Source organism: Trachurus japonicus, chromosome 3 (genome assembly GCF_045865225.1).
Source record: "Trachurus japonicus isolate A0001 chromosome 3, Traja_1.0".
Classification (NCBI taxonomy): domain Eukaryota; kingdom Metazoa; phylum Chordata; class Actinopteri; order Carangiformes; family Carangidae; genus Trachurus; species Trachurus japonicus.
This window is the reverse complement of record NC_140909.1, coordinates 11,272,057-11,287,413: the sequence shown is the minus strand read 5'-3', so window position 1 is coordinate 11,287,413 and position 15,357 is coordinate 11,272,057. Positions and strand designations below refer to the sequence as shown.

Below are 15,357 nucleotides of genomic sequence, written 5' to 3'. Positions count from 1 at the left end.
CTGCTGAACTTCCCCACTGGAGTTCTCCATTTTTTCAACTTTGTAATTGCAGCTATAAATTTTATCTTGGTTAAAGAAGGGAGGTTAGAGGGCTCAGCTTGGGTAATTCAGCAGCATAGCAGAGTGTTTGGCGTGGCAGTTACAACCCCACAGTTTGTACATACTTGTCTGAAACTGTCACCAGTTCACAGACACAAACAAGAATTGATTGCTGTGACTAATTCTCTTTCCTCTCTTCTGCCATCTGGTTCATTTTCGTGTGAGGTGAGTTGTAATAAGCATGTTACAAGGGAGGCAATGATTACACAGTCTGCACCCATAAACTACAGTGGTGTCATCCTCTGTCACACTTAAAGGAACTCTAAAGTCATCATCAACACAAACACTCTGATATTAACTCCATGGCATGATACATAAGGCTCAGTAAATCTCTTGAGAGAATCTGCCATCAGGAGGCCAAGGAGCTAAAGTGAGAAGTGGTCTTTCATGCTTTTCACTGTGGATTTTTGACTTTTGAGAATATTGCCAAAGAGATAGATAACAAATGTTGACCTCACATGATCCCTACCTCCTGGTAATCCTGATTCCCAAGACTCTACGCTACTGTAGTGAAAGAAAGATATGAGATGGAGGGCAGGCAATTTTTAGCTACTTGCACCGGAATTTGTTTTGTGACATAAGGGACTGTTCGTTATTTATCATCAGTGCCAACGGAGGGATTCACAGGACTTTTTTTTTTTTTACATGACCCCCCTGTCGGAGTCAGTAAATTTTAACATGACCCTGCATTAAGCCTTATCAAAAGATACATGACCCCCCCCCCCCCCCCAGCCATCGACACGTACATCGCATCACGTAGCGCGTGACACTACATTATTTCATTTTGACAAAGTATGTGCAACACCTTCTCATCAATCCATGCCATTTATCAGCTGTTATTAAAACCCAACTCATCAATAACAGAATCGCGATTTTGGACCAGCTCACATTACACAACAAGCCATTAACAATTAATCCACACTCAAACCCAAACCGAAGCAACAGTAATGTGAACCGTACTCAACAACAACGTATTATTACAAGGTTTACAACAGATGACAGACAACTGTGTGTGTGTGTGTGTGTGTGTGTGTGTGTGTGTGTGTGTGTGTGTGTGTGTGTGTGTAAGAAAGAGAGGGAAAGAGAGAGAGAGAGAAAGTACGTAAAACCAGCTAACTGTTAGCTACCGTAGCTCAGGCGTCGGTCTCCCGTCAGGTAAAAGCTGCCGTTTATTCCTCAAATGTAGTTCATGAAGTTGAGCCTCTCCGGTACAGTTATCCATCACTGCAGTTGAATTAGCCGCTAAACTGCTGGACGCGAAAACCGAGGGGGGGCGTCTGTTTGTTTACAATTCACAAAAGCCAGACTATGTAGAGTTACGCAATGAGGCAGGCAGCGTAGCCTCTGTACGGTACTGAAGTTAAACTCACTCACCCATAAAAGACGTGCTAAGCCGCGGGCAAAACCCTTATTGAGTTCTTGGCGAAGCGGTTAGCATCGTCGCCTGCGGTGCGGGAGACCCGGGTTCGAAACCAACTCAGGGCAGATCAGGGCAACATAAAATAATGTTGTGATTCGGGGGCCGTTGCTCTCATTGTCATCAGTGCTTGCAGCTTTGAAATGTCCCGTTTTTGTTTTGTTTTTGTTTTCTGCGGGCATTGCAGTGTCCTCCAGACAAAATGTTGAATGACCCCCCCTCACTGACCTTTTTTTTTTTGTGGACCCACCCCTCAACAAAGAATATTATGACATGACCCCCCCCCATTTTCCTCCGGTGGCCCATTCCATAAATAACGAACGGTCCCTAAAGCCAAATAGCTGCTTACAAGCAAGAAGTGGTAATGTGTAAAGAATCAAATTCTTTAAAAAGATTTTTTTTACCCATCTTTGTATAAACGTGAACATACCTACATACCTTAACAGTATTATGGTTTCAATATAAAAGAACCTATGTTAAAACAGAGCTGCAAATCAGACTCTTGGTCTAATGGTCTACTGCTACAATTTAGTGAGGAACAGGATCCCGGTCTGGGGTAAATCATTAAATCTGCGTAGTAATGGAGCATGAGAGCCAGGTAGAAATGAGAGATGTAAGGTGCAGGAAAGGACAGGACCGGGATAGCGATTGGGCGTGTGTGCATCTGTGTGTTTGTAAGAGAGAGAGTGTAAGGAGGTATGACTGGGGAGCTGGGTCTGTGAGTGATTTCAGAGGGCTTCTCAAAGGTCTCCCTCTCCTGGCTATAAAAACTCAGGTAATGGAGAAAAGTCCAAGAGCAGGCTGCATACTGCAGCAATAAATAAAAAGGAGCTGCTGGAATTAATTTAGTGTAAAGCCAGGCGGGGTCAAGCCTGCATGCTCAGTCTGGGCAGTGAAAGATTAAAGATCAGCAAGCAACGGCAAAAACTCCGGCTGCTCTTACCTCATTTTTTTTTTCACATTCATTTTTAAAGTCAGCCTTCCCAGACTGTATGTACATCAGTTCTGTGGTTGGTGTCATAGGATATGTGCTTTCTTTGCCCCCCTCTTTCTCCACCATTTAGACTCAGTACCAAGCAGAATTAATCTGGTAGGTGTCTATATTGATTTAGAGGCAATCTGGAGAGAAAGACGCACAAGAATCCAAGCAGAGAAGTGGATTTTTTTTTTCTTCATATTCAGCGAACAAGGGCGATGGATTTGATTTACAGCAATGTGTGCTTGGGAACTCCTTAGTTCTTCAGTAATGATAAAATAACTTGTTTTTTCTATAGAGCTCATGGCCTCTGGAGTTGATTTACTGACAGGCCATGAACGTGCACCAGCCCAAACAGGGCGACGTGTATGTTCATTCTCTGGCAGTGAGAGGTTTTGTCCCTTTGGAAAAGTCCAGACTTTCCGCTTTCCCAAGTCAAAGCAAGGACAGCTGTAGGCTCATAAACCCATACATGCACATTATCCTCCATGCAAATATCATATGGTCAGACTTGGTTTTATAGTTTCAAAGTGTTACTTTACGTAAGACATTATGAGGGAGTGTCATGAAATGTGAGCATTCATTCAAAAGACTGAGCTCATTAGCTCAAAATGATAGAATATTCACATCCTGAAGTGAATATGAGAGATGAGAGATGTTTATTATGTCTGACATAAAGATGGCATGTATGCAGCCATCAAAATATCTTTCTTAACCCTTTTTCACTGTGTCTGTCTTTGTGTTCTCCGCACATGTGTTCCAGTAGGTGGGGAGATCCCTATGGATGTGCGGCTGGGTGGTGGCCAGTTGGTGTCCGAGGAACTGATGACCCTGGGAGAAAGTCTATCACAAACCAGCGATCCCTCCCTCAAGCTCTTTCAGTGTGCTGTGTGCAACCGCTTCACAACTGACAACCTGGATGTGCTCGGCATGCATATGGGAGCTGAACGTAGCCTCCCGGAGGAGGAATGGCGCGCTGTGGTGGGCGACTCTCACCAGTGCAAGTTGTGCCACTACACCACTCAGCTCAAGGCCAACTTCCAGCTACACTGCAAGACAGACAAGCATGTGCAAAAGTACCAGCTTGTGGCCCACATTAAAGAAGGGGGCAAAGGCAACGAGTGGCGCCTGAAGTGTGTGGCCATAGGCAATCCAGTGCACCTGAAGTGCAACGCCTGCGACTACTACACTAACAGCCTGGAGAAGCTGAGAATGCACACTGTCAATTCCCGCCACGAGGCTAGCCTCAAACTCTACAAGGTTAGTGATCCTCAAACTCCTTTATCTCACCCACTACTCAACCTTGTACTGACATTGCGACACCATTTTCATACAGTTACTGAATCTCACACAACTCTCCATATAATCGCGCTATTTGAGGTGTTCGTATGTTTATGATCCAACTGAACTTCGTTTTTTACACGAATGTCTCCCTGTTGATTTGATACAGCATACTGTCAGTGCTCTAGTGCTGCACACTCCAGTATACAGGCCACTTTTCTGAGGCATGAATGAGACATATAGAAAGGGGGGGCCACACTGCTGCCATGAGAAGAACATGGCAGGTGAAGCTGGCTTGTAGGCCTAGGGGTGAATCACTTGGAGACGAATGAAGAAGTGTGAGGAGACAGAGGTTTGGTGCTAATACTCCTTGGAGCGGGAAAGGCTGAATCGTTCTCGACAGCCGTATTGATTTTTGCTGGACTTGGAGCTTCACCTTCTCCTCTAATCATTCCATAATAGCCAATGGATGAACACTCTCAGAACAAATGGCCATAAATCTAACAGGCCTGATTCCACTTAGGTACCTATCCTGTGTGTCTGCGGCTAAGACCACTCTGCGCTTAACCCAAACTGGCATAGCTGCACACGCACACAAACATACGACACGACACTCAGAAACACATACAAATGGTGGCAACATGTATTCCCTGTGAGCCTACAGTACATTCAAACAAAGAGAATATTAACATAAAATACTGAAATGTGTATTTTCTCCTAGTAGATTGTGCATTTATTTATAAGTTCACTCAATTATAATCTTTTCTTCTTTTTCTGAAAAAGTAAACAGGAGAAACTAATGTAACATTTATATTGCTTGACACCTCTGTATTGGAGTCTTAGTATATTATAGTGTGACTTCCTTTGGAGAGGAGCTATTAAGATGTACAGTATGTGAAAAATGTGCTGCTTAAAGCATGGCATTTTTAATCACATTAAAATCTAATGTGGCTATCTATTGAAAATCATCCAGAATTATACACAGTTCTTAAGATCCACTGGCATGGCAGACATGTTTCCTGTCCACAAAGCATTTGTACTGAGATAACAGTCAGAGAGAAATCAATTGTCAGTGTTTTTTTTAAAGAGAAAGTGTTGTGCTACTGGTGCAGCTGGTAAAGAGACACAGAGGGCCAAGAGACACAGGAGGTGTCAGCCTGGTTTGTTTCAGGACAACAGACGCTAACAATTATTTAATTGTTTTTATTGATAAATAAAAATTGCATGACAGGAGTCAGTTGCAAGGCAGAAAAAAAGCATTGTAAGATATCTTTTGTGTTTTTCTGGCCCATGGTCATTCTCCCTTGGCCTTAGCTGCTGGACTTACTGGCCCACATTCCAATGACAGACTCACATTAGACCAAAATAGACAAGCACTGGCATACTCCCTCTCCTCCTCACACCTTCGAGGGGAGAGACTTGTTTTTGTCTGACAAGATAAGGTACAGTTTATATTACATTATCTGTGTGCTTCCACTTTGCTGTGAGCCCAAAAGGCAAAAGAGAAATATATATTTTTTCTCCTCTGTCTCTTTTTCCGCTCAAGTTTTTAAGAAAGAAGAGACATATGTCATACTGCTGCTCAGGCTGTGGGGGATTAAATATGTACAACACATCCAGGCATGATCATTTTTTATGACTTAAGCCTCTTAAGATGGCTCCATATTTCTTAAAACCAATTGATCTTCTGAGTAAGAGCGTGTGCATTTGTCCAGAAATTACCTGCACTCTCAGCCCAAGAACGCTGCGGTCCTCATAAGCTTTCCTCATCCCAGAAACTACTCAAAAACTGAGATGTTTGCGAGTTGTCAAGAATTATTACAATATTTTATGACTCACAAATGTGATTAGCGGACAACAAGTACATGGTTGTGAGGCCTTTTGGCAGCACTGGCCCCCCACTTGACAATGTCACAGTCTTCGTACTGCACTGGATTTACGGCCCTGGTGGAGATACTGACAGGCATAAACCTACAGTGGCCCACAAGCCTGTAAACCCAACTTAGTATATTATGCAAGGACGAAAAAGGAAAATCACCATTCATTTATTCCTCCCCAAAGAAATCTGATTCAAATAGCACCATTTTTAACCTTTTTGGGGAGAAAATAAATCATCAAGTCAGCATAAACAGGCTCTAAGATGTGGGAGATGCTTGGGACACTTCACCCAAATCAAACTGGTTTGCATTAAACAGGCCCTTTGTGTGCACAGCTCCATATAAATTGGAGCCTGTAATTACTGGAATTAAAAAGGAAGGTTTAAACTGAGGGCTAAGCTGGATGGGATAATTTGAGAGTCTGTGGTATGCGGCCCATATTAGGGCTTTCTAAAAATATCACCCCCACCACCCCATGTATTGGAATGTTCCAAAAGACCACAGAAAGATCCAGCAAGTCATCCTGACCGCATGGACCACCACACAGTGGGGGGTGATGCTGTCTTCCCGTGTGCTCAGCTGAGAGTTACCCATTCTGAGCACTGTGTGTTCTGCCAACACACTCTGAGGCTAACTTTTACCTTCTCTCTTTCCCATGGAGCGCAGGGTTTTCAGCTGCACTGATGATAGCATGATGGCCACTCATCCATTCACGTACATAATACGTCAGTGTGATAGCCCTTATAGCGCTAGCAGCAGGCCTGTGAGCTTGGCTATGTGCGAGTGTGGAGGTGAGATGAGTGGAACTAATCCAGCACTCAGGCCTTGGCTGCTCTGGGCAGACAGAATGGGTGGGGCCTAACCAGGCCCGGCCACAGGCCTCAGCTTCCAGTCAACGGTTGGGGAAAAGGGGAGGAGCATGGGGGGGTTAGCTGGCTACCTTCCTTGTCTCAGGGGCCGGTGCAATTGGCGGTAATTGAGATTGATTGGATGTTATTTTTCCTCTTGCAAATGTAGTCCATTAGCTTGGCACATGCATAATCAGTTTAGAGCGCAGTTAGCCGAATGTAATCATGTTCCTCGGTGTCTGCTAGCACAAAATCCACTCCAGATGCCGCTTGGCCATGGAAAGAAAAGGAGAAAGTGCCGTCACTATCAGATGGGGAATCTTTAACCAAGAAAGTCCTGTCACCCCTCCCTCTGTCCTGGTCCCGCTCTATTGAGCAAACACATAGCTGTGCAAACTTTTCACCTATCTCCCATTCTCTCTCTGCCTTACACACACAGTCACAGCCACTGTATGCTCCCTACCTATGAGAGCAGCGGTTTTGATCACATACTCTGCACTTTCAACTGCACTAACATAGTGTTAAGTGGAACCCATTAACGAATACAATACATCTGCATCTTGGACGGAGTTACTGCTCTTATTTTACCCTTCAGTGCAATCCAAAAGAATCAGTGAATGCTGGGGAAAGAAAATGTCTACACTGCAGTGAGTGAGCAAATAATCACAATGAAACATAATAGAGGAAAAGGGGGCTGTAATGTAAATGAAGGGATTAGTGGTTACATGAAAAGACATTAAGGTGTTTCTCTAATGATCCTACTCAGCAGAAGCACTGGCTTTTCAGACTCAGGAATGCAAGCCGTGATGACCTTCTCCCATTAATGATCATAACTACCGGGATTGACTCCAATCCTCTTCCACTGTACAATCATAAGTAGTGGGGTACAACCACAAATGGGTTGTTTGTATTACAGTTGGAGAAAAACTTGCAGTTTTGCAATCAAATAAGCAAGAGTGTATTTTGGATTGGATTGGTTTGGATTTTGGAGGTCAGTCCTGCTGACTTTGACTAGCCCAAGACCTCAAGGGTTGACAGTGAGGGTGATTTAGGCGCCTCATATTAGTTCTTTTTTTTATATTTTGCTAAAAAACAGGATTATTCTAGGATCGTTCTGCCCTTCGTTCCTCAAACAGGTTCTGCATGTCCATGTTTAATTCCTCTCCTGAGCACCTGACCTCTTTGGGGTGTCCCAATCATGTTTAATATTTTCTTGGTCTTACATTGTGAGTACATGAATGAGCCAAATTGTCACTCTAACGAATGTTAAGACCATTTTTACAGCAGGTAATGTAAGATGTCCTCTGGCAAAATGAAGTCTAGCGGGCGCCTGGCCTTGCCCACTCACCCACCAGACATTTCTAAGAAGAGGAGGGGTAGCGGGATGGAGAGACAGACAGGAGAGAGGCGATGGGGGGGCAACAGGAGGGTTGGAAGGATAGATACTCTGCTAATTATCATGGCTAGCCTATGATTGTTCAGTAATAGTGCTCAGTGGGAAAGGTTGCAGCAGTTCCAGGAAGAGCTGAGCTCTGATTTACTGGTACTACCGCTCTAATAAAGCGCTCGCTGCACATCCTGGGAGACAGCCCATTCTCCCCTTTCACATGCACAAGCGTGTGAATGCACACAGAGAGAAAAACACACACACACACACACACACACACACACACACACACACAAACACACTCACTCATCAGAGCAATCTTGTAATCTAAACTACCAGAAAATGACAACACAGGCCTCATGAAATGTATTATTTTAATTGCTCATTGAAAGCATCCTATAATATTATTCTGAGCTAATAATGAACATGAGACAAAGGCGTGAGATCACACTACGGAAGTATCCAAACTCTGTATGGATCCCAATTCCTCCTCAGTCAAACAAGAACGATCCTGAACCCCAGTTACCATCTATGTGTCAGAAGTTTCCTGCGGAGGGTGGCAGTCCAGTGTTGTACGTCAAACTGATCTCAGCTGCTCTGAAGTGGTTGGTGGAAGGTGTGGCATACAACAGAAAATCAGGGTGAATTGGAGCAAGGGGGGCTGTCAAACAAACAAGGGGGGCTAGTAGGGCTTAGTGTTTGGCAGTGTGTAAGAATTTCACAACTCTTAACGCTCCCACCCTTTGAGAAGGCCAGGGAAAAGGTCGGGCTTTGACCCGTGGCACAGCTGCTGCTGCTGCTGCTGCTGCTGCCGCTGCTGCTGCTGCCGCTGCTGCTGCTGCTGCTGCTGCTGCTGCCGCTGCTGCTGCTGCTGCTGCCGCTGCCGCTGCCCGATGGTGGGTGTTGCTGAGATTAAAAAAAAAAAAATGCCAGTGAAAGAAAGTAAAAAGAGGGAAAAGAGAGCTGCTGAAACAGGGCAGGCTGGTCTTTTCCTAGCTTTCTTTCAACAGTGATTTACCACCAAGTTAAAAGGATCCAGTGCATTTCAGACCAGGTCTTCTACTCTGTGTCTGTGGTGGACACAGATAGTGAAGCAGTGTCTGTGTTGCATCGCTGAGAGCCAGATGATGATTAGAGAAAGGATAGAGATGTGTCAGCTGGGAGTTTGAGATCATTGGTCATTGTGTTAATGATTGTTTGTTTTGATTTGATTTTTTTCATTTTTGGACAAGAGCAGTGGAGCACGCTCCTGCTAATGTGCAAGGAAGCTGCTGAATCTGTTATCTCCAGCCTGATCAGCAGAAAAGACAGATTTGTGTTTGAGGAAGGAAAAGACTTGGAGGCAAGGTTATGTGAGTTTTTGTAGCTTGGGTTTATCACAGTTCACAACAGAGATAAGTTTCACTTTGTGTACAGCCGGTGATTTTGGCGTCATAGGCCATGATGTATGGTGTAGATCTACAGTTTGTACCTCCCACCAGGTTCCCCCCTCCTCTCCTACCTTTTCACCCCTCTTTGGTGTCTCCACATGATTAATAAACATAACAAATGCTCTACCCACAAAACAAACTGGTATTGATAGTGAACCAGTGGGTGGTCTAGAACGGGGATCTGCCTAAGGTTAAATATCTTTAATCCAACCATGCTGGAAAACTAAACATTCTCCTGAGCTAAATCCTGTGTCTGCATCCCCCATCCCACTCACTCTACTTCCTCTTAGTGTCCCCCTCCTCACTTAAGAGCAAAGTACTGTTAACTGTTATTGCCCATACACTGATTCTCTTATTAAATCAACAGATCTAACTCCCATAAAAGAAGACACATAAAGCTTTCCAGGCTCAAATTTGTCTTTAAATTTTTAAATTATGATGGTAAACGGTAAAACAAAGTTCTTCCCTTTCAAGTGATTGTAGGAGATGGGGGCATTATTGAGCGAACAATTACATCTTGAAGCAGCTTCCTCCTGCACCAACCGGAGGGTCTCTGTATCTAATCTGTGTTATACTCTGGCTCTGCCTGCCTCTATCTTGTAAAGATGATATTACAGACATATCAGTCATGGTCCTGTCTTTTTACCACCCCCACAAAACCCCCACTTCAAAGATGCCAGAGAGATAGTATCCTTTTTGCCTTGTCTTCAAAAAGCTCCTCATACGAATTCATGTGATCAGCAGCCACAACAGTTTCCTATAAACCTATTATGCATTTGGCAGTCAAACTGTAGTAAAATTAGTTGCCATGTAGGCTGACTGTCATTACATTTACATGCAGACAAATAACTCAATTACAATGAATACCCACATTGAAGTGATTGATTTTCATGTTTTGCCATAACCAGACATCCCCAATAACAAAGTGTACATGTTGTTTGATGGTCAAGTCAATATCTGGAGGCATATGTATGGTTGCCTTCGGGCTTACAAATAACATTGATATAGTTCCACTCATGCCAATACTCTCAACACATTTTGGGAATTTACCAGTCTACAGAACACCTAGGTATAATGTCAGGTCTGTTTCTAGTTGTGAGAAGCAAGCTGCTGAATGTGGTTGAAACCTGATTAACAGCTCATTTACTTGGATTTAATTGGCATGCAATGATCTGGTGGCATGCAACCATGCCTCTCTAACACTGCTTGAATGAAATATCTTGAGGGGAGGCGGGGGCTTCGGCCCAAATGGTCAATACATCCTGCGACCTATGGCCACCTCACCTGAAAAGACTAACAGTGGCGGTGTGCAGGTAAATGCTGCTTTGATGAGGGCAGATGGGGGCTCCTGTGAATCTATGTAGCTCCTAAGCTGAAGGGATGGAGAGAGTGAGGCAGGCAGGCTTACCGGCTCTGTGCCATCAATACATCAGAGGCTTAGCCACCAGATTAATGGCCCCCGAGTGGTCAGGGCCACAAAACTACTCCGCTCTAAGGTCTGTGTTCAGTGGAGCTGTACATGAAAGCAAGGTAGGGTGAAGAGACAGATGAGAAGAAGGGAGGAGGTCTTAGGTACCAGGATGAGCACACAGGGACCTCTATTCTGTTTGGGTTTGGCCTACAGAGTAGAGTCATGGGACAGATAAATTTTTAAGAATGATGGATATGTTCCCTGGCTGTTGTTTCATTCCCCTAGCCATGTAATGTTCCACTTGTATGTCCGAGGATGTTTGAGTAGCTAAATGCAATATTATAAATACTATTGAGTAATTGTATGCACATGACATTCATTTAGGGTTTATAGATATATATAATCTAACTATACAACCTGTTGACTTTATTTATTGGAAAGCAGTAGGATTTTTAAACCTATGCTTGATTTACTGTGCCGCAGTCATTTAAATTGCTCCTAAGTGCACAGATTATACAGTTAATGTTTCACGTAGCTTTTTCTTTGTTTTCATAAATCTGCCCTTAATGTCTTTTTTTTCTGTGGTGCAACAATTACTGGTGGATTGCAGAACTTCAGCAAGGTCTTGCTTTAATTCCCTTATTTGTTTGTTGTTAGCGATGGGTCAGACTGATGCTGAATCCTGCAAACATGCATCTGTTTTGGTTATGTTGCATGAAATATGACGTAAAGTACACTGTGCAGTCAAAGGTCTGCCTCACCTTCTTTGGAACCACAATCAAGTCTTGAATAAAAATGAACTATCCACCACTTTCCTGAAAACTTTTTCTAAGTAGAATATTTGTTTGAAACAGTGGGACCTTAGAGGCTGTTTCTGCGGTGCCAAGAGAAAATAGCCATCCCCTTCCTGAACTTCATGGCGCTGGTTGTTCATCCATGTTTTGCCTAATTGCTGTGTGCTGGAGTTGAGGGTTAGAACTGGGAGCTGTAAATCTATCAGTGCTATGCAGACAATGTTTTCTCCAGATGTAGAAGAAAAGATTTCATCCTTTTGTAATTAAGCAGTGCAGCCCAGGGTGTCATGTGGTTTTTATTGGGGGCTCTGGAAAAGATCATTTTGCACCTTGTTTTCTCATCATGCCTTTTATTCTTAATACAAAAGATGGATAAAATGGAAAGATGAAAATGAAAAAAGTAGCAGAGAATAGAATCCCTTGTTTAAATTATTATATGAAAATTACAAGGTAGTGATGTAAGAGGTAGGGATTGGGAGTGTGGGGTGGAGGCACAAAGGGGACAAAGGCAAAGCCTTGGAAACAAAGCAATTACATAGTTCCTCAGATGAAGAATATCAGGGAAAAAAAGTTCTTTTTTAACCCCAGGAATGTTCCCAAATGTTATCATCCCCACGGGTGCCGTCTTCTACACCTGTGTTCTCCTTTAAATGCACTGCTGAAATAAGAGAGAGGGGGAGTGAGCTGGGGAAAGTGATAGTGAGTGAAAGAGAGGGAGACAGCTTTAAGAGTTGGGGACAGGAATGCTCTTCAGCTTCTCAAGGGCACCGATACTTTATGGCCTTCACATTCCTTCTTGACAAACTGATGCCCAGAATAGAAAGAGTGGTGTTGAGGGAGAAAAAAAAAGTTTAACTACCAACCCTTTAAGCCCCACCCCATCATATCATCTCACTTCCTTGCTCACCTTCACCTCACCCTGCTTCATTTATGAGGCAAACCTCGGGGTCACGACGTCTGACGCATTTCTTTTACTGGCCAAAGCTGGTGAAAGCACGGGAATGAAGTGCAGGCTTTTGTTCAGTATAAGCAGTTTCACACATTTGTGTTTTATGAAGTCCTTTTCAATCTCATGTTGATTTACAGATGACTCTTTCCTTTGAGATCTCTTCACAGACTCAGATAGCAGAGGAAGTCTCCATAGCCACTGAACTCAGAGGCTCACTCCCAGATCACATACTGTCATCCTTCACTGCCTTCCTTGCCAGCCCCACACGCTCCTCTTTTTTTATATAACACCACATTCAATCAACACTAGCCCTAAAATTAAGGACTGCTGAATAATTCAAACTTGGATCCTTCCTTCAGATGGCCTATCTCTGTCACTAGATAGGAATTTCCTTAATTTATGCTTGTTAGGTTGGAATAGTCATGTTGAAATAATTTGAACCATAAGGACTGTCTGTGCAGCTACTGTTTAAATGAGAACTCTGGGAGCTGTTAAAGTTTGAACATGAAATTGTGAGATCTGGAATGCAAATTATTATTCAAATGATCAATGTATTAATTTGCATGCTGAAAAGAGTGAGGGAGAGGGAGAGAGAGGGGGGGGGGAGAGGGAGATATATATATATATATATATATATATATATAGAGAGAGAGAGAGAGAGAGAGAGAGAGAGAGACAGAGACAGAGAGCGAGTTCTGTAAAGCAAAGTGTTTTATTATTTGTTGATGTTTCAGGAGTGAGGGTGTGTTCATTTTGCAGTTGTGAGTCCCATTGTGACCTAAATCTCTCTCTTTCTCTCTCTCTCTCACACACACACACACACACACACCACCACCACCACCACCACCATCATCATCATCATTATCACCATACACAGAAACTGTTTTTGTGCTTACCACTGTTCTCACACCTTCAGCAAACCTTATTACACAGAGGAATTACAGACAACGTGAAGAGTAAAACAGCATCTTTGAAGATGACTTTGTCCATATAACAAATTTTCTCTTTACTAATATACTGTAGTTACTTCAACTACAATAGTTTTGTCTCCTATTTTTTTGGAATCAGTTCCTTCTATTTTTACGTGTCAAAATTATTAGACTTACAGTATGAGATAGGAAATAGACTTGAACCACAGATTTAAGCAGTTGAAACATGAAATTACTCTGAAAAATCAGAGATTTCAGGACCTGCTGTTTGTACTCTTTCCTTCCATCTTCTCTTACACATAAAATAGAGCTTATCATTCAATTTTCCTCCATTTACAACTTTTGCTCCTTTTCCCTTGGCTCAGTTTCTCGTCCGTGCTGTCATTACTGACTGGTTGGGTGAAAAGAACAGAACAATTTCATGATAGGTCTTTTGAGGATTATCTTTGATCTTTGGGGACTTTTGATTCTTTGAGGGGTCATATGACCCGTGGATGACTTGAAATAGAGAAAAAACATATGTGCTGTGAATTTCATTGTAATAGCTTTTTTTTTTAAGTGAAGGCTTTAGTGGCTCACAGCATACTAACCATGAGTGGAGCATATAGTTAAGAGAGATCAGTCATTGCATCTGGAAGGGAGGTTAGGGTTTTTTAAATGAGAGATCCAGCATTGGAGTATCCCCAGTATTCAACTTAACTTTTAAATCATTAAACATGATGAAGCCATCTCCACAAAGTCAGGGGTTTATATACGAAAATCAAACACCATCTGCCATCTCTGATCAGAAGCAACAGCCATCAGGTCAGGGTTACCAAGGCAGAACAGGAAAAGCCATTAACTGCCAATCACTGCATCGATCGACAAGCCGGTCCACCACTACCCCACCCACCCACCCACCCACCCTGGCCACAGACACACGCATACAGTTCATCAGCTTCTACTGTACAGTGCACACACATGCACAAACACATAACACGCACGCAGCGCCTTTCATACACCACATCTTTTTGTGCACGAGTGCTACGTGATGGGTAACATTTGGTCGAGTTTGTCTCTTTCCCACTTGAACCATGTTATCTTTTAAATTATCTCGAGTCTAGATTGCAGGATCAACATTCTGTTCAGTTTAGATAAAGCTTGTCTTCCTTTTTTTTTATATTGGCTCAGTAAACCCTATGTGTTGCTTGAAGGACAGTCAAGATGCTGCTCAAAAGATATTTCCTTCCGAGCATAGGTAATCTCCTCAGTACCGAAATGCATCTCAGTAAAGTCCATTGCCCTGTCAAAATGAGAGTAGACATTCCATTCTGCTCAGTCTCCCTCCACATTTTTGGAGTCAGCCCTCAGATAAAAAGGCAACTAATAGAGTCAGTGAAGGGCAAAAAGGAAAAAAAGAAGATTGATTTTTTTTTTCCCCCTCCATTTTCAGTGGTGTCGCGAAAACTCAGGGTCATTAGAGGAATATTTACCTACATCCCAATTTAATAGAGATGCTGTATATCAGAGTGATCTGGATCAGAGGTCAAGACTGGGGGGAGCAATTAAAGCATATGGATCCAGAGGCTCTGGGCCTGTCCCATTGAGTGCGTTGTAGGCAGAAACAGATAGGTGAGCTAAAAGTGAGGCAGAGGCAATAAGTATTGAACATGGCTGTTTTAATTTATTGATCTTTATTACTGACGAACTAGTGATGCATTAGTCAGGAGCATGAATATGTTTGTATGCACACACCCCCCACATAGACACACGCTTGCATTGACATGCATAGTTGTCTACACAAAATGCACTGACATGGTGCTAGCTGAACTATTATGAACCGTCTTTCACAAGTGAAGTCAGGGACGAGTAATATATGGTTTTCTTTATAGTTTCATCCTCTATTCATAGTAAATGTGCCGTCTTTTCTGCCACTTGGTTTGGTTAGGTCAGCTTTCTCCAGGGCCCACACAATAGCCA

At 43.0% G+C, this 15,357-nt stretch overlaps 1 protein-coding gene across 9 annotated transcripts in view; it reads left to right on the top strand.

Moving 5' to 3' along the window:
• The window catches only part of zfhx3b (zinc finger homeobox 3b), a 327,377-nt gene that overhangs the window by 238,209 nt on the left and 73,811 nt on the right, over positions 1–15,357 (top strand). For 8 of the 9 annotated variants that reach the window (XM_085761295.1, XM_085761312.1, XM_085761304.1 and 5 more), the window contains one exon: positions 3,256–3,752. In XM_085761295.1, coding sequence (XP_085617421.1) covers positions 3,256–3,752 — 497 coding nt within the window. The remainder of the gene's footprint in view (positions 1–3,255; positions 3,753–15,357) is intronic. The other variant, XM_085761343.1, reaches the window with a different exon arrangement.